The sequence below is a fragment of the Manis javanica genome, chromosome 3 (assembly GCF_040802235.1).
Source record: "Manis javanica isolate MJ-LG chromosome 3, MJ_LKY, whole genome shotgun sequence".
Lineage (NCBI taxonomy): Eukaryota > Metazoa > Chordata > Mammalia > Pholidota > Manidae > Manis > Manis javanica.
Genome location: NC_133158.1, coordinates 55,858,664 through 55,879,016, shown reverse-complemented (window position 1 = coordinate 55,879,016; position 20,353 = coordinate 55,858,664). Strand labels below are relative to the sequence as shown.

General features: G+C 35.0%; 1 protein-coding gene across 7 annotated transcripts in view; it reads right to left on the bottom strand.

Moving 5' to 3' along the window:
- LRCH3 (leucine rich repeats and calponin homology domain containing 3) overlaps nucleotides 1–20,353 on the bottom strand; it is a 113,819-nt gene that overhangs the window by 38,582 nt on the left and 54,884 nt on the right. For all 7 annotated transcript variants that reach the window (XM_073231477.1, XM_073231478.1, XM_073231476.1 and 4 more), the window contains exons 6-11: nucleotides 20,047–20,156; nucleotides 15,649–15,742; nucleotides 14,556–14,676; nucleotides 12,046–12,194; nucleotides 9,048–9,124; nucleotides 402–453 (exon numbers count right to left, since the gene is read on the bottom strand). In XM_073231477.1, coding sequence (XP_073087578.1) covers nucleotides 402–453; nucleotides 9,048–9,124; nucleotides 12,046–12,194; nucleotides 14,556–14,676; nucleotides 15,649–15,742; nucleotides 20,047–20,156 — 603 coding nt within the window. The remainder of the gene's footprint in view (nucleotides 1–401; nucleotides 454–9,047; nucleotides 9,125–12,045; nucleotides 12,195–14,555; nucleotides 14,677–15,648; nucleotides 15,743–20,046; nucleotides 20,157–20,353) is intronic.

Genomic DNA, 20,353 nt, shown 5'->3' with positions numbered 1-20,353 from the left:
AATATGTATCATTTTGCAGATGCAAGTGGGGATAAAGATTAACTTATCAGTATTCCCTATAGATTTCGGGAATCTACTGCTAACGCAAGCAACTGTTACTTTGCAGTCACCTGGCATATCTTTAAATGTGCTTATTGTTAGTCTTTTTGATCATAGCGCTGTGTTCACATATGTACTATAAAGCCACCATGTGGGTGAAAACTTACTTTCTGTCTGGGGTTTTAAACCATTGTTACCAAGTATTGGGTGCACAAGTTATATCATGTATGATAGAGGAGACAGGTACTAGAGTTTTCAGATACCTGGCAATTAACAGTAAATTAAGTATTATAAAAACAGAAAACCACCTTAACTAAAAAAACAGAAAACCATAAAAAATAAAAGAGGAAAAAAAAATTTACCTGAGTATGACTTGGTGATAGTGACAAGAGAGAAGATGATTCAACTGGAACCCTGACCCCCCAAAAAAGGAGAAACTCTGATAAGATAGACAGATATATAAAAGGCAAATGAAATTTTATTATTAATGTGGCTTTCTACTAAACAACAGGCTAACTGTCTAGTCAGCACTGAAAGATGAACTGCATTTTGTAAACCTGAGCCCAGGTCATTAAATTAAGCTACGGGAATGCCTGTTATCTCCAACTCACGTTTCATGTCATGGTGTCACTGATCAAGCTACACCTGGCTAACAACTGTCCATGCAGCCAGCACTGAACACAATACTGTTATTTGAGATCACTTTCCAAACAGTTAACTTTCTTTATAGCACACATAACTACTAATTTCTTTACTACCACAACTGAATATATATATAAATGGAGATCAATTTTATGTATAAAGCCATTTTATCAACAGAAATCTAGAGTACTACAGAACCTGGTAACTATACTTATGAAGCAGTCTTACTCCCGTTTTCAGTTGATGAAGCAATTTTAGTAAAAAAAAAAAGTAAAAACCTAGTAATTTTTGTTTTTAAGAAAAAGATGAAACCTGGTTTGGTGCTGTAAAAAATAATAGTAAAACTTGGTGCTCTGTTTTATCAGTCCTAATTCTTACAGTTTGGTATTTATCTTTTTCCTGAACTGGATTTAGTGTTTTAAATCTCTTATTCATCTGAGTCTCTAAAACTAACAGTGTTGGAGCAGTGACTTTTTGAAATTTATGAGCTGAAATTTTAAACTATGATTACTAGCCTTGTCAGGTTGATTTACATGCATTAAATCAGTGTGTCACTAGGGAAATAAAAACAATTCTCCCAAAGCCCCAGCAGTTTCTTATTACCTACTACTAATAATACGAATTCTTCGATCTGTCACTTAGGACTCAGTCCATTTATAAACACACCCACTATGGAATCTTTTTTCTACCAAGAAATCTCTTCAGTTATCATATACTAATTCCCCACCTCAAGCCTTTTCCAAAGATCCCAACCTATGGAGATCTTCTTAGAAAAGATCTTTTTTAGAATCTTATTTTTCTTTAAGATTAGGACCTTTATCATTGATCTACATGTGTAATCAATACTTCTGCATTTATCAATTATGATTTGTATCATTTTTTTGGACAATATTTTTCAGAGGCCCATAGAAACTAACATTCCTTGAGCTCTTCCTATGTACTACATATGTTTTTACTAGGAAGTACTTTATACACACAGTATTTTTCAATTATTCCTCACCATAATCTTATGGAGTAAGAACTATTCTACAGTTGAATTGCTAAGACATGGAAGTTACATAACTACACCTGGTTAGCCAGTAATGCCCAGATTTGTATCCTACAGAACTGTGATATAATAAATGCGTGTGAATTAAGCTGCAAACTTTGTGGTAATTTGTTACACAGCCATTAGGAAACTAATTCATAAGGTAACTGAGAAAATAAATTTCTACTAAACGCTGGAGATCTTTGAGATGGTGAGCTGGATGTAGGAAACAGAGGGACAGAAGATAGAGCCCAGGTCCTCCCAAAGTGAGGAAATAGGAAACCCCTGCATGAAATTGGAATCTCAAAAGACCACACCCTCAGTATAAGGACACATGAAAACTAAGAAGCCATTCTGAGATAAATTTCAAAGTTAAGAAACTAAATGCTCCTGAATTGATAAGACTATAAAAGCCCAAGTTACGAGATTTCTTTCTTTTACTATTCTCCCCACATTTTCTTTATCCATTTATATATCAGCTCCCTGAACAACTTTAATATCCTGTTAAGAATACACAAAGAGAAGAGAGATTCAAGATGGCTGTGTGAAAGGTGAGACAGAGAACTCCTCCCAAAACCACAAATAGTATGAAAATATAGTTAATTAATACAACTAACCATAAAACAGTAAAAGGAAAGAAGGCTGAACCAGACTGAATACAGACATCACGAACAGAGCAGACCTCATGAAACAGGGTAACATACCAAAGCCTTGATCCAGCGGGACCCAAGCCCTTCCCCCACCCCAGCTCACCAGCGAGAGGAAGAGAAATGGAGCAGGGGAGGGGTGGAAGCCTGGGACTACTGAACGCCTAGCCCTGGAGGTCCACTTTCTGAGCAGAAACCTACACTGTGTGGGGCTCTGGAGCTTGGGGAGCTGGAACAGGCGGAGTGCCTGAGAGACTAACATTCCAGCTGTTTGTGGAGGAGGGGATCCACATCTGGCTGCTCTGTGACAAGAGGAGAGGCAGGCGGTCTGAGAGGCTCCCTAACAGTGACACGGCTGCTGAAGGGGCAGGGTTTGCATGGAGCTTGCTAGAAGGGAGAGTTAGACAAGGTTGTCTGAGAGTGCTCGTCCCAGCAGGTTGGGAACTTTGAGGGGTGGGCTGCTCAGGCCCCTCACTGTGACACGCAGCCTGCCCAGCCTTCCTTCTGCCCTGAGAGCATGAGCTCGCAAACCGGCAGCCACTGCACTGGTGTCCGATGGGCCAGAGGGAGGCCCCGCCTACAACAGCTGGAGACGCCGAGCACAGAGGCTTACACTTGTGTGCTTGGCCCACTGGCCGTGATACTGGAGACAGGCACTGCAGACGGGAATCAGGAAACAGATCTTTCCTCCACGAGGCACCAGCTCCACTTCCCAATGACCCCCAACCTCACTCTAGGGGCTGAGCAGCTCCAGAGACTGGAGCTTCTGGGCACTAGAGGACACCACACAGAAATAAGAAATGTCAAAAGAACATGGTTAAGACCAAAATCTCACAAACCCCAGAAAAAAGATCAAACGAAACTGAACTCACCAATCTTCCTGAGAGTTTAAAATAATCATAAACATGCTTATACAGGTACAGAAAAATATTCAAGAACTCAGGAAACAATTTAAGACGGAGATTCAATCATTAAGAAATTCCGTATCTGAAATGAAACATACAATAGAAGGACTTAAAAGCAGATTAGATGTACTAGAATAGATGGTAAATGGAATAAAAATTAGAGAAGAGGAATACAGAGAAGCCGAGGCACAGGGAGAAAAAAGAATCTCTAAGAATGAAAGAATATTGAGAGAACTGTGTGACCAATCCAAACAGAACAATATTCACATTATAGGGGTACCAGAAGAAGAGAGAGAAAAAGGGATAGAAAGTGTCATCGAGGAGGCAATTGCTGAAAACTTCCCCCATCTGGAGAAGGGGATAGACTCTCAAGCCATGGAAGTGCACAGACCTCCCAACACAAGGGACTAATGAACACATCATCAAGACATATAATAATTAAAATGGCAAAGATCAAGGATAAAGACAGACTTGTAAAAGCAGCTAGACAGAGAAAAAAGATCACATACAAAGGAAAACCCATCAGGCTATCATCAGATTTCTCAACATAAAGCTTACATGCCAGAAGGGAGTAGCATGATATATTTAACGCAATGAAGCAGAAGGGCCTTGAAATAAGAATACTCTACCCGGCAAGGTTATCATTCAATTTGAAGGAGTGACTAAACAATTTTCAGATAAGCAAAAGCTGAGAGAATTTACCTCCCACAAACTACCTCTACAGTGCATTTTGGAGGAACTCCTATAGATGGAAGTATTCCTAAGGATAAACAGATGTCACCCAAGGGACAGAAATAGAGTACATAATATGATTCATAACATACAAAGAATGGAGGAGGAAGAAAAAAAGAAAAAGGAGGAAAAAAAAAAGGAACTTTAGGTTGTGTTTGTAATAGCATATGAAGTGAGTCAAATTAGGCTGTTAGATAGTAAGGTAATTGCTCTTGAAACTTTGGTAACCACGAATCTAAAGCCTGCAATGGAAATAAGTACATACCTATCAATAATCACCCTAAATGTAAATGGTCTGAATGCACCAATCAAAAGACATAGAATGGATAAGAAAACAAGACCCATCTATATGCTGACTAAAAGAGACTCACTTCAAACCCAAAGACATACACAGAAAGTAAAGGGATGGAAAAGATATTTCATGCAACTAATAGGGAGAAAAAAGTAGGAGTTGCAGTCCTTGTATCAGACAAAATAGATTTCAAAACAAAGAAAGTCACAAGAGTAAAAGAAGGACATTACATAATGATAAAGGGGTCAGTCTAACAAGAGGATATAACTATTGTAAATATCTATGCACCCAACACAGGATCACCTACATATGTGAAACAAATACTTACAGAATTAAAGGGGGAAATAGAAGGTAATGCATTCATTTTCGGAGACTTCAACACACCACTCACTCCAAAGGACAGATCAACCCGACAGAAAATAAATAAAGAGACAGAGGCACTGAACAACGTATTAGAACACATGGACCTAATGGACAGCTACAGAACACTCCATCCAAAAGCAATAGGACACCCATTCTTCTCAAGTGCACTTGGAACATTTTCAAGAATAGATCATATACTAGGCCTCAAAAAGGGCCTCAGTAAATTCAAAAAGAGTGAAATTGTACCAACCAGCTTCTCAGATCACACAGGTATAAAACTAGAAACAAACTACACAAAGAAAATGAAAAATCCCACAAACACATGAAGGGTTCACAGCATGCTCCTAAATAACCAATGGATCAATGACCAAATCAAAACAGAGATCAAGCAATATATGGAGAGAAATGACAACAATAATTCAACACCGTAAAAATCTGTGGGACGCAGCGAAGGCCGTGCTAAGAGGGAAATATATTGCAATACAAGGCTACCTCAGGAAAGAAGAACAATTCCATATAAGCAGTCTAAACTCACAATTAATGAAACTAGAAAAGGAAGAACAAATGAGGCCCAAAGTCAGTAGAAGGTGGGACATAATAAAGATTAAAGCAGAAATAAATAAAATTGAGAAGAATAAAACAATAGAAAGAAGCAATGAAAGCAAGAGGTGGTTCTTCAAGAAAATAAACAAAATAGATAAACCTCTAGCCAGAGTTATCAAGAAAAAAAGAGTCTAAACACATAAACAGAATCAGAAATGAGAAAGGAAAAATCACTACGGACACCACAGAAATACAAAGAATTATGAGAGAATATTATGAAAAATTATATGCTAACAAACTGGATAATCTAGAAGAAATGGACAACTTTCTAGAAAAATACAACCTTTCAAGGCTGACCCAGGAAAAAACAGAAAACCTGAACAGACCAATTACAGGCAAAGAAAATGAACTGGTAATCAAAAAACTACCTAAGAACAAAAGTTCTGGTCCACATGGCTTTAACACTGAATTTCATCAAACATTTACTGAAGACCTATTACGCATCCTCCTTAAAGTTTTCCAAAAAGTAGAAGAGGAGGAAATACTCTGAAACTCATTCTACAAGGCCAATATCACTCTAATACCAAAACTAGGCAAAGACACCACAAAAAAGAAAATTACAGACCAACATCCCTGATGAACACAGATGCAAAAATACTCAATGAAATATTAGGAGACCGAATTCAAAAACACAGCAAAAAGATCATCCATCATGATCAAGTAGGATTCATCACAGGGATGCAAGGATGGTACAACATTCAAAAATCCATCAACATCATCCACTGCATCAACAAAAAGAAGGACAAAAACCACACGATCATCTCCATAGATGCTGACAAAGCATTTAACAAAATTCAACATCCATTCATGATAAAAACTCTCAACAAAATGGGTATAGAGGGGAAGTACCTCAACATAATAAAGGCCATGTATGACAAACCCACAGCCAGAATTATACTTAACAGCGAGAAGCTGAAAGCTATTCCTTTAAGATTGGGAACAAGAAAAGGATGCCCACTCTCCCCACTTTTATTCAACATAGTTCTGGAGGTCCTAACCACAGCAATCAGAAAACACAAAGAAATAAAAGGCATCCAGATTGGCAAGGAAGAAGTAAAACTGTCCTTGTTTGCAGATGACATGATATTGTACATAAAAAACCCTAAAGACTCCACTCCAAAACTCCTAGAACTAATATCTGAATTCAGCAAAGTTGCAGGATACAAAATTAACACACAGAAATCTGTAGCTTTCCTATACACTAACAATGAACCAACAGAAAGAGAAATCAAGAAAACAATTCCATTCCAGTTGCATCAAAAAGAATAAAATACCTATGAATAAACCTAACCAAGGAAGTGAAAGACCTATACCCTGAAAACTACAAGACACTCATGAGAAAAATTAAAGATACCAATAAATGGAAACACATCCCGTGCTCATGGATAGCAAGAATTAATACTGTCAAAATGGCCATCCCGCCTAAAGCAATCTGCAGATTCAATGCAATACCTATCAAAATACCAACAGCATTCTTCAATGAACTAGAGCAAATAGTTCTAAAATTCATATGGAACCACAAAAGACCCCGAATAGCCAAAGCAATGCTAAGAAGGAAGAACAAAGCAGGGGGAATTACCCTTCCTGACTTCAAGCTTTACTACAAAGCCACAGTAATCAAGACAATTTGGTACTGGCACAAGAACAGACCCATAGACAAATGGAACAGACTAGAGAGACGAGATATAAACCCAAGCATGTATGGTCAATTAATATAAGATAAAGGAGCCATGGATATACAATGGGAAATGACAGCCCCTTCAACAACTGGTGTTGGCAAAACTGGACAGCTACATGTTAAAGAGAATGAAACAGGATTCCTGCCTAACTCTACACAAAAGTAAACTCGAAATCAATCAAAGACCTGAATGTAAGTCATTCAACCATAAAAGTCTTAGAAAAAAATATAGGCAGAACTCTCTTGAATATAAACATGAGCAAGTTTTTCATGAACATATCTCCCTGGGCTAGGCAAACAAAAGCAAAAGTGAACAAACGGGACTATATCAAACTAAAAAGCTTCTGTACAGCAAAGGACACCATCAGTAGAACAAAAAGACATCCTACAGTATGGGAGAATATATTCATAAATGACATATCTGATAAGGAGTTGACATCCAAATTATATAAAGAGCTCATGCACCTCAACAAACAAAATGCAAATAAGCCAATTAAAAAATAGGCAGAGGAGCGAACAGACACTTCTCCAAAGAAGAAATTCAGATTGCCAACAGGCACATGAAAAGATCTCCATATCCCTAATCATCAGAGAAATGAAATTATAACCACAATGAGGTATCACCTCACACCAATTAGGATGGCCAACATTCAAAAGACAAACAACAACAAATGTTGGTGAGGATGTGGAGAAAGGGGAACCCTCCTGCACTGCTGGTGTGAATGTAAACTAGTTCAAGCATTGTGGAAAGCTGTATGGAGGTTCCTCAAAAAACTCAAAATAGAAACACTATTTGACCCAGGAACTCCAGTCCTAGGAATTTACCGTAAGAATGCAGGAGTCCGGTTTGAAAAAGACATACGCACCTATGTTTACCACAGCACTATTTACAATAGCCAAGAAATGGAAGCAACCTACGTGTCCATCAGTAGATGAATGGATAAAGAAGATGTGGTACATATATACAATGGAATATTATTCAGCCAGAAGAAAACAAATTCTACCATTTGCAACAACATGGATGGAGCTACAGGGTTATGCTCAGTGAAATAAGCCAGGCGCAGAAAGACAAGTATTAAATGACTTCACTCATCTGTGGAGTATAAGAACAGAGAAAAAACTAAAGGAACAAAACAGCAGCAGACTCACAGAACCCATGAGTGGACTAACAGTTACCTAAGGGAAAGAGATTCAGGGGGATGGGTGAGGAGGGATAAGGAGGAAAAAGGTTCATTATAATTAGCATGTATAATGTATGTGGGGGACATGGGGAAGGCAGTGTAACACAGAGAAGACAAGCAGTGATTCTATAGCATCTTGGGAGAATATATTCATAGATGGACAGTACGCTGATAGACAGTGACTGTAATGGGGTATGTGGTAGGGACTTGGTAATAGGGGGAGTCTAGTAACCATAATGTTGTTCATGTTAAGTGTACATTAATAATAGTAAAATGAAAATAACAATGAAAGAAAAAAAGAGAAAAAAGAATACATAAAGAACTATGTGCAACACTTTCTACACAGTAAGCTTACTGTTGGTTAAGAGTAGTCATATTAAGTCTATTGCTTTGAGACTTTAAAAACAGAGAGGAAAGGAAAGAACCAAAGGCTATGAATTTTTCAACTATTGTGATATAGTTTATGACACAAACTTTTTGGAATTCAAGAATAAGAAGCAGTGCTCTAAACAGTCAAGCTAACCTTAGAAATATTCTGTGAGTCATTAAGTGTAATGAAAAGATCCTATCAACTTTGATAGCAATGAGGATATAGACTGCTGTCTTTGTGTATTTCTTTTACCTAGTTTAAAGTTTATGTAAAAAAATTCCCAGGACTTGTGAAATTCATTTATCCCTCTTTATACATAAATCCAAACATGTCACCATAAGATCTCATTGCTAGTATCTTCAAATCAAATAATTGTACAGTTACTGCTTTATGTGATATCAATTTTATTTCTTTTTCTATTACAGAAACACAAAGGCACATTTCACTAAGCTCTAAATACATTCTATGTATAACATCTTCATTATACGAAGAAAAAAAACTAAAATCATTTCATGCTCTTATTGAGTTTTAAAGAGAGAAACAAATGAGTAGAACTGGCTTTTCAAACCTGATTTGTTGTGAGTATCTTCTCATGTCTTCTGTTTTTTGAAACTCCCTCAGGGGTACTGGCTTTATTGGTGAACCCTAGGCCAAAAAAGCAGAAATAAATCAATTTAACATATGTATCCAGGAAACTGTAATTACACCGTTCAACTTGGCATTTAGGGATCTGTATATTACACTAAAAATATTTTAGCAGAATATTTAATTATGAATTTTTACATCTAAAAACATTATAGGCTATATACTACTGCTTTGGGAAACACAAAACTATTCATAATCCAGAAATATTTATTTTTTTAAAAAGCGGATTTTCTGTTCACTGTATTACCTAAGTTACAGTGACTATACTGCAATATTTACTGAACGGTAAGATGTTAGAATTGGGAAGGACCTTAGAGGTCACCTAGTACCAACTTTCACTTACAACAGGAACTCCTACCTACCCTACTTGAGTTGTACTCAGCCTCTCTAGAATATTTCCAGTAACAGGGGGTTCACTGGCAGATTACATTTCTTTACTTTTTCAGCACAAGTTAATTATGTTAGTGATACAACAGTCCTAGGATGTTAGTGAAATATTAAGATAAAGCACAAAGTAATTTCTATTTATGGTAAAATATGGTATTAATTAAAAGAAATATTGGCCATTTAATTTATTTATAAACAAAAGGTAAACGTCATTTCAAAACACAAAACTAAGGAAAATTACACTGGCTTACGAGACATGGACCACACACTGAAAAATAAAATTATAAATCAAAAGTAGAGGTTTATAATTTGCTCTCTTACAGCACTAAATTATGCTTTCTACCTTTATCTTGCATCTACCTACCACTTCAGCATTTTATTAAAAATAATAATAATAATAATAATAAGGGAGAAATGTGGGATTCACATATAAATCAAGTATAAAAATCAAATGAAAAAAAAAGTAGAGGCTTATAGTAGGCTATCACAGCATGTATTTTGTCAAGTGAGAATCTATAGAAGCAATACAATCTTATTTCAACAACAAAAACAATAATCAAAATGGATATTCTTGAAGGAAAATAACTTATCTAAAATGGTATCTAAAAATGAAATGCGAAATGATTTGTAGTCTGTCGCCAAGAAATAGGAACAGCACACATAACCAGAAAATCTTTAGTGAGTTACTGCAAAGGGCTAAAGTTGACTCCCTTAAAGTCTGGGCATGAGGATCTTAGAAAATTAGACACAAGTCTAGAATCCTGATGAGAGAATAATTATTCTGATTTCAGTAATTATGGCTGAAAAACATATCAAAAATTTCTCCTAGCATGCTAACATCAGTGACTTACCACCCTGGTTTTACAATATTGCAATTATTCAAAATTATTGCAAGAGCTATACGAAATTTTCATGACAAAACAATGTGACATTATTCAGTTTTAATGAAAGTATGTCATACTTATGTTTTAAAAATAAATATACTTTATTTTTAATATATAATTTAATAATTTTAATAAGTGTAAGTCATCCTCTATAAATATGTCATATCTTTTTTATCATAATACCTCTGTGATAGGTATCATAATAAATAAAAGCAGTGTTGAAAATATCAAATAGATTACTTTAACAACCCATTTGTATACAGTATTCAAGAATGCAGCAAAATAGTTCTTCACTGCTTATTAAACCATCTAAAATAATACTGCTTCATCATACTTTAATAGATGCCAAATTTTAGCTACAGGAATCACAAAAAGCCTTAGGACACAGAATCATAAAGAGTACCACACATAATCAACAGTTGGTATTACAAAAACATAGTATAAAATAGCCAATTTAATGGATTAAAGAAATGGTACTACATTTTCACCAGTAGTATTAACAGGCATTTTCTGCTTTAGCAGAAGCACCTAATCTATACAGCCTAATTAACCATAAAATGATCAAAGAGAAGGACCACAAGAAAAAGGACTCCCTTTAAGATGATAATGTGCATTGTTAATTTTAATTTTATTGCCAAGTAGTTGTCCTTTGCTCTATCAGGGGTACCTATAACCTGAACCACAAGCAGTTTCATTAATAACCTGGTACATTGCTATCTCTGGGCTGCAAGACTTTGATTTATTTAACGTCATCCAACTTTTAAATACAAAGGTGTCTTCCAACATTAACAAAAAATCTGTGTTCAAAAGCCTTCAGAAAGGAAAACCGAAGTTTTATGTTCTATGATAGTATCACTCCATAATATGTCTCACTTGAATTGATTATGCTCTATTTCTAAAAGGCTAAACACATCATTCTCCAAAAAGGCCCCAAGTTATTTCTCAAATAGCCCCTGCTCAGAGCCTGGGACCAACTCCAGACATGAACATCACACACACTGAAGTGGAGCCATTTTATTATGCTGACTAGATATACTGGCGAATGCCATTTCCACTTGAGATGCTAGGAGAATTGGCAGAGAATCTGCAGTGGACTGAATGCTCATTTGTTTTCTAAGGCAACTCAGTGTTCCTCTACAAGAGACACCCAAGAATTTTAATGACAAACAATTTATATTCTGTGTGGCTTAGCATAAAAGCTCCAATATAATTAAGTTCATTATAAAAATTCTATGGTTAAGCTTGTATGTAGCTCCAAAAGTGAGCAGTTTGTTTCAATTCTTAATTGCTGATTAAATTATGACTTGAAAGTTAGTAACAATAAAAAAGCAGTGAAAACAGCAATGAAAAGCAACATGTCCCTGTGCATTTCCTTCAAAGATGTAGGATACACTGAAGGCTCCTTAGTTTCCTTCTTCAAAATTCTAAAGTCTGTCTGTTTATTTGAAAAATAAACCTAAACCCTACTTGAAACTACAGTTTGATTCTAAAAACAAATGTGAAAAATTTAGTAATGAATTTGAACTAAACATAATAAAACAAATAATTAGGCCTAAACCAAGAAATCATTGGTATAATAGAAATTTATACTGCCATGAACTGCTTTTTCTAGGAGACAGCAACATATTTAGGCTTAAATGTGTAAACTACCTCGTGAGAGATTCGCCGTTGTTCAATATAGGCCACAAACTGTGAACTGAGGCTGTCTGAGTGCAGGCCCTTGGGCTGTCTCACCTCATCCTCTTCTTCCTCTGCAGTACAGCTATCAATGTAGTCGATCTGATCCAGATCATGCTCCACTGTCCACACAATACCCACACCAGAAGAAAACATTCAAATCAGATAGCCAATAAAAAACATTATATTGCATTTTTCCCTCTTCCCTAACATTTTATATTCTAAAAGGGGAAAGAAAAGTTTAAATTAGGTAGTCCTTTCTTATTTAGTCATAGGCACTCACAAAAATAGGCTCCCGAAAAATCTTAGTCCTAATTCACTACAGAATACAGTAAATGATGGTCATTATTGGAATACAGACCTCTAATGCTTTTTTTTTAACCTTTGGATAGCCCTCTATTGTTTTAAATAAGATGGTTTGAGTTTGTGAGACAAAAAGAAATAATAATTTCTAAACACCAAAAGGTACACTTGCTTTAGGTTTTTTCCCTCAAGTTTTAGGTTTGTGGCTTAATCATATCTCTTTGAGTAGCTGGGAGAAGAAAACCTAACATAATTAAATCAAAAGAAAAGAGAGAAGGTAGAAGGTAAGTGGGCCTGGAGATAAAGAAATAGGTAACAACTAATGTGTCCCTTCCTACTACTGTTTCTCTTTTATCTCTTGCTCATAATTAGAACAAAGATTTTCCTATTTGGAAAATTATTTTTAGAGATCAGCATTGTAGACATTTTACAGTAATTTGTAGATGGAAGGGAATCGTTTGAGGAATGTTTTCTTCTCAAAATGCTTTTGGATGGGGAGCAGATAAGTAAAACAGAGCCACATTATTATTTCTTCCAACAAGTTTGGGAGCTCCCATGATTTTCAGGCTTAAAAAGTAACTATTTTAAAAAGCTAGTTAAAATGGTGTACTAGAAAAAAATGCTACTAAGATGTATCTTTGGATGTTTCTCCAGAGATGAGTTAAAAACACCAGCCATTATCATAGGCATAGACTGCCTAAAAGTTGTTTTGGGAACAGTGAATTTGGAGAAGTCAATCTAGTTTTCCAATTCAATTATTTTTAAATAATTCCAAAACTATAATTGATATAACAAATGAGTTTTGAATTATTCAAGTTATAATAATAGGTAAAAGGATGAAAGGTTTTAAGTCTACACACACACATTACAAACTGGGTACATAAAAGCATTTTTTTCAACATGCTATAACTTGTGTGACTAAAAAAGTGTTTCATTCGATGACTACTTCCTAAGAAAGCAACATCGCTTTTTTCATAATATCTAACACTATCATTATTGTGCAAGAGAGAATGCAATCCATGGAAGTGAACCACATACGTAATGTAAAATTATCTAGTAGCCACATTTTTTAAAAAAGTTAAAAGAAAACGTGACACTAATTTCATAGTATATTTCATTTTGTCCAGTTTTATCTACAGTTTATCATTATGACAGTCAATACAAAGTACTAAAATAAACTCTTTTTTCATGCAAAGGCTTCAAAATCTGACGTATATTTTATACTTAGAGTACAATTCAGAAAAACCTCATTTCCAATGCTCAATAACCACATGCTAGCTAGTAGCTACATATTGGACAGCACAGGTCCAGACATTATTTTAAGTACAAAATGAACTGATGGGAACAATATCTCATATGAAAGCAAGATTAAGAAGAAAACTAAAATGTGAGCAGAATGGTAAATGACAGAAATAAAAAAGAATGTAAGATGATAAGGGAAAAAAAAAGAGAGCAAACCACTTAACTGAAATCTTCATTCAGAGATGAAAGCTCTTCTCAGATAATATTATGGGTTTCCGGAAAAATCAAAGTGATTTCTCCCTTATGACTGGGACTCAAAAGTTAAACATTAGGATTTAGTAACCTAAACTAAAGAAATACTGGATGGAATGCCAAAATCAAGAGTCTGCCTCAGAAGCCCAAAGAAGCAGAAAGAGCCCTGCCTGTTAATGAATTATAAAAAACAATTTCAAAGTAAAAAAAAAATTTTTAATTTAAATTACAAATTTTTAAATACCAGAATAAGGAAAACTTAGGATTCAGATGCCCTTGAAGAGTCAATTCCAGATGAAAGAAAAGGCAAAGTTAAGAAATGCACTGAATTCCTGAAAGAGGTCAAGTAATGACCATAGGGAGGACTTTAAAAAAGGAGAACAGTACTTCAAAAGACCATGGCTAAATCAAGATCAACAAAGATCTATTCCAGGTAAATTATCTTTAATAAAATTCCCTCCCAAAGTAAAAGTGAGAGAGAGAAATACTGCAATTCAACTATGAGCCTGAAAACATAAGAGAAACTGAAATTTAATACCAATGGAAAGCAATTTTTTCCAATCATGAGAAGAGGACATCTTTATGGGTTGACAAAGCTACAGATACACAAAAGGAGTGGATGTGAAAAAGACCTCTTAAAAAAGTTAGAGTCATATAGGCCAGATGCCATGAGGAATCAGGTTTACCTCCACCATTTGTTACAACTAAGCTGCTGCGATTCTCCTGATACTGGCTTTCTCTCCGTAGTCTTTGTTCTTTAGTAATTTCTGCTACTCGAAGAGGCAGATCTGAAAATTCATCTGTAGGCTTAAAAATTTTGGATGGCATAAACATTAGACACATCATTGCAAATTTCAGACAACTGAGTATTTAAAGCATGAATATATTATAAACTCATTAAAATTTATATTTAAGAAGAAATAATAAATGTTATAGAGATGCACAGTGGTGACTGTTCTCAGCAATGTGAAGGTACTTATTGCCACTGAAATGTACACTTAAGAGTGGTTAAAATGTAAATTTATGTTATGTATATTTTGCCACATTTAAAATAAAGAAGAAATAGAAGGGTAAGACTCTACAAATTTACGTATTTAAATGGATTTAAAGTACATATGTGTGCTATATAGATACAGCCACAGTTATGTACACACCCAACCACACATACACAGCAGTTCCAAACTACAAACGCGCTGTGGTCTGCTTTGGATTCTCAATGAAACAATGTTATCATAGGTTACCAGTCTTGCTAATAAAAGCTTATTTCATCACTTAATCCAACATATAGTTAAAATATTCTACCTCAATAGTTTTAAAAAGGAGAAAACATAATACTAACAAATTAAATAAAAGAGAAAATTATATAACTAGCTAAGAAAGTTATTTATCTTGAAAACATAGATCTGTGTAAGGTTCCCCTCTAATTCCATCAGACTGTAGTCCTATTTTCTCACCTTAAAGCACCCCTCGTTACCACTTCTGCTCAAATTTCAGGCTTCAGCTGTAACTGGTTCAGTTCCCATTTGGCTTTCCAAGATATTAAACTACTTACACAAGACAATGAAATAACAAACATGTACAACACACATGGTAAAAAGATGGTAAAGAAACATAATACCCTTTTTGGATGGTAGGACCATGTGGGATTTTACCCCTTTCTTGACTTCTCTAAATTTTATGTAGTTAGAAATTGAATACAGTTAACATACTTTTCATTTTCACAATTTTAGTTTCTCCTAATCAGGAGTCATAAACATGCAGAATAGAAGAACCACTTACTTCATTCCCTGACCATCTCTTATCACCACTGTCCACACTATTGAAGCCTGAATCAAGGGCTCCATAAGGGCGACCTGAGTACAGTTCTTCATGGCTGCCAAAAAGAGACTTTAGCTTTACTGCAAAGTTTGATGCTTTAAAAATTAACATTTGAAATGAATCAGATGCAATTTTAGTAATGAACATTTTCATGGCATTTAGTGATTTATTTAGAACTAAATGGACATTCTTTTAACTTTTTAATATGAAAAAATCCAAATTAAAATATAACTGGATAATGTATAATAGTCTACTAGTGTTAACAGTACTCATGATCCAGCTACAAAAATATCAACATTCCACCATTCTTGTTTCATCTGTGCCTCTATTACATCCTCCCCTCAACTGTTATTTTTAATAGTACTTTTTTAAGGTAAAATGTACATACGTTGAAATGTACACACCTTAGCTGTATACTTGACAAATGAACACATCTTTGTAACGCACACCTCTACATGATAGAGAACATTTCTACTTTGCCAGAAAATCCCCACACATCCCTTTTCAGTCAGTTCTCCTTACCCTGCCATTGTGTGCTCTCTAAGAGATAAACACCATTCTGATTTTTTTTTACCATAAATTAGTGTGAAAGTCAGGATAATGGTCCCCAAAGATGTCCAAGACCTACTCCCTGGAACCTGTAAGTATGTTAATTTACACGGCAAGGGGGAATTAAGGGTGAAAATAGAAATAAGGTTGCTGATCATCTGACCTTAAAATAGATTATCCTTAATCTCAATGGGCTCAATGTAACCAAAAGGGTCCTTAAAAGTGGAAAAGGGAGGCAGAGGAGGTCAGTGCGATGCAATGATGCTTGAAGATGGAGGAAGGGGACCAAGAGCCAAGGAATGCAGACAGCCTCTACAAGGTGAAAAAGGTAAGGAAATATATCCTACTCAGAACCTACAAAAAAGAACAGAGCTCAGCCAACATCTTGATTTTAGACCTACAAGACCAAGATTTACACTTCTGACCTATAAAACTGTAAGATAATAAATCTGTGTTGTTTAAACCTCTATGGCTATAAAACGTTAAGGAAGACTGCATGTTGTTCTTATGTTACACAGAAGTAGTTAGAAAGTTACATCTAAGGATTCAAAGTACCATAGCATCTGAAGTTGTCTAAAATCTGGTTTGTACTGAATACGTGAGGAACTACAGGATTAATACAAATTTTCTTTAGCAAGAAAGGACTCATGTTCCTTGATCACTGTAGACAGCTATAACTATAATGTCTGATATTTATATAGGGCTTTATGGTCAGCAAAGCACTTTCAAACACAGGTCATTTAATTCTCAGAACTATTGTTAAGAGTATAAACAGGATAAAGATCATATTGAAGAAACCAAGATTCAAAGAGGTTTTAAGTCAACTACCTACCCAATAGTACAGGGATCCAGAGCTAGAACCAAGGCTTTCTGATGCTATGACAGCATTTTTTAATAAATGTATGGGTAACTGCAATGCAATCTCATTAATCCACACCTCAGTAAAAAAGACATGAAGGAATAGTATCTCATTCACAGGTCCTTGAGTTAGAGGAAATATTTTATTTATGTTATACATATATATATATATATATATATATAATAATTTCTAGGACATTCTGAAACAATACAAATGAAGTAACAAGTCTGAAAAAATGGAAAATATAAAATAAAAGACAGATTAATCTACTGAGCTTAATTAGAGATTATTACAGGGATTGGAATACATCAGCTCTGTAATTACTAGTTCCTTTAGAAAGACACAACATATTCATGCTATTTAGTCTTCCCATTTAGGAAAGGTTTCTCCATTGATTTAAACTTCCACTGATTTAAGCTTATCTCTTAGCAAACACACATGCCAAGTCTCTTGCCTGATTTTTTAAAAAAATGTTTTTAAAGTAATATAAGGGATTGCTATATATTTTTTAAAAATTAGGCGGAGACTAATTAGTCCTCAAGACTAAGGGCAGAGTCACTTAGAGAAAGAGATTCTGCAATTAACACTAGAGCCCTCAATTAAAGGTTATTACTTGTCTAGGTGGCAATGCTTCCTCCTTAATCTCTTTAGGCATACCGTCACATACCCATTCCCAGTAATCACTACAAACTGTCTTAAACTCAAACCTCAAAGGCAACTGTAGCTGTTGCTATTTCAGAAGAAGAAAACTCTTCCCTAGCGAAGATTACTAACTCCAAGGGGGAAACCAATTTGTGTATATATAAAATAAAAGCTACTTTTATTTGTTGTACATATTTTAACAGTACAGGAGAACACTTTAAATGAAAATTTTAAATAGGAAAATGAAAACTTTCTTCAATACATAAGGAATAAGAGTTCTATATTATAAGCAATTAAAACTAAGATAGGAGGAAAAAGAAATGAAGAAGGAAGATGAGATAATGAAAGGAGAGAATAAAACAAATTCTTGTTTAATAATGGCCTGGGTCCCCTCATATGCTCCCCACTATTGAAATCCTTCTTGTAGGAGAGACCTAGATGCAGCACAGAGTATGTGAGATCTAACCCCTACCATCTGTCAAAACCTTTTGAGCCTTCCATCACATCACATTCCTGCTTTTAGTCCTCAGAGCTAAAAGTATTAGGACTGAGATGTTCCTGATAGGAATCTTTTATGGTTATGTATGATACTGGTTAATTTCTCCTTGTGTATTTGTATAATAAATATACTAAAACCAGTATTAATGTGTGCTTGAACAACCAGATTAGAGCTGGTATTTTACATATTTCACAGTATACATGCAAATCTTCTCTAATAGTGAGACCAAAAAACCCAGAATGTAATCACAAAGTTGTTTATGATGACTTTAATTAAGCAGGGGAAAGCTAGGAGGGAAAAATAACATTACCAAAATGACTGTTCATTCTTTCAATAAATACTTGTTGGGTTTCTACTGCATGTGTCAAACACTCAGTTGAGCTAAGGGTGCAGTGGTGAAAAAAGGGATGGACTGTGGCAAAGAGCAGAAATCAAATCACTCTAGAGTAATAAGTTAGCTGAGAAGTCGTGTTCTGTATTTTCAGATGTGAAATTTTCAATTAGCTTGAGATCACCCCTTTATACCATAAACACTTAAATATTTAATTCTAATAATTTCTGATGAAAAAACCATATGCGTATTTCCTTTTACTGGAAATGATGTACCTTAATATACCTTAGCATTTTTTTCATAAGCATTAATTAGTGCAGTGTGTTAAGACACAATAATAACTTAAAATATTACTGAAATATGGAGGGTTCTTTGCATATGTGCCTAATGGTGCCAAATTGCCATTTTAGAGTTCTTCTGCTCTTAAATATTATTAAAATTATAAAATATATCATGTAAATAAAAAACAGTATCTATAACCAACATAACTTTTAAAATATGAGACATTATTAATATCTTTAAGGTCCCCTTATACCTCTTTCACACTGAATCTTCCCCTCAGTTAATCACTAACCTGAATTTTTTGTTTAATGTGTCTGTTTTTTACTTTTATTTTTTCCTTCAAATCGCTTTTTGTACTTTCAATATGTCTGCTCTTAGAAACTCTTATCAAAATAGAAATTTGTTAATCTGCTTTAGGCTACTGAGAAGCAGGCTCATTAGGACTGCACTTTTACATAAAATGTAAAGAGAAGGTTCTAAGAGAAGAGAAGGCTTGAGGGGGTTCTCTTTTGAGTAAAATCTATGAACATTACCGCACCTTCTTTGAGATATCTGTTTTGTCTCTTTAAAGGCCTTCTGAATTTAATTCCTGCTACTTAAGATTGTTCCACATCATTGGGAATGCCAACTAGAAGACCTTGTAAGTCAGGTGTTAGAGGGACTCACACACTGAAAGATCCAAAGTGACATTAACAGTCATCAAATCCACACTCTTCACTCCCTGTAGGAAAAATGAAGCCCATAAAGTTTGAATGACTTGCCATAAGTCACAGAGCTAATTAACAGCGGAGCCAATATTAGCATTCAAGTCATTCAGAGTAGTTTTGAACTGGGTACCCCCAAACAGGTACTTGCCAATGTCTGGCAACATTTTGTTTGTCACACTGGAAGCAAGCTACAGCAGCCAGGGATGCTGCTAAATACCTTCCAACAGACAGGATAGCTCCTCACGGTAAGAATTATCTGGTCCAAAATATCAACAGTGCCAAAAAAGGCTGAGATACCCTGACTTAGACCTTCACTTTATCAGATCTATGGAATCAACCTTTTACTTAATCCAGGCATTTGGAGAAAAACTGTCAAAATAGGTTATTTCCCTTTAGTCAAACATTCAGGTAGGTTTAGATTTAAGGGTCCAAATCCTTTATTTGATTCACTGTGAGACAGAATATGATAGAAAAAAGAAAACATACTCACCATGAGCCAAAACCCAAGGGTCTCCTGTCAAAATCTGGCAGATCTGGAGTAATCTTACAAGCTTGTATGTTCAAGTATTTAAATATGTGGATTTTGCCTTTTATACATATCTAAACAATGTAACATATAAACGCAACCAAATTACTACTCATCTGAAATATATTTATCCCTTTTGTTTAAAATCACAATCAGTTTTTTACTTATCAGATAAAAGCCATTTCTATTAAGTTCATACAGTAATAAAAACTAATTATAACAAAGCATACTATTTGGTTTTTGTTTTCTAGTCGTTAATAAGTCTCAGTAA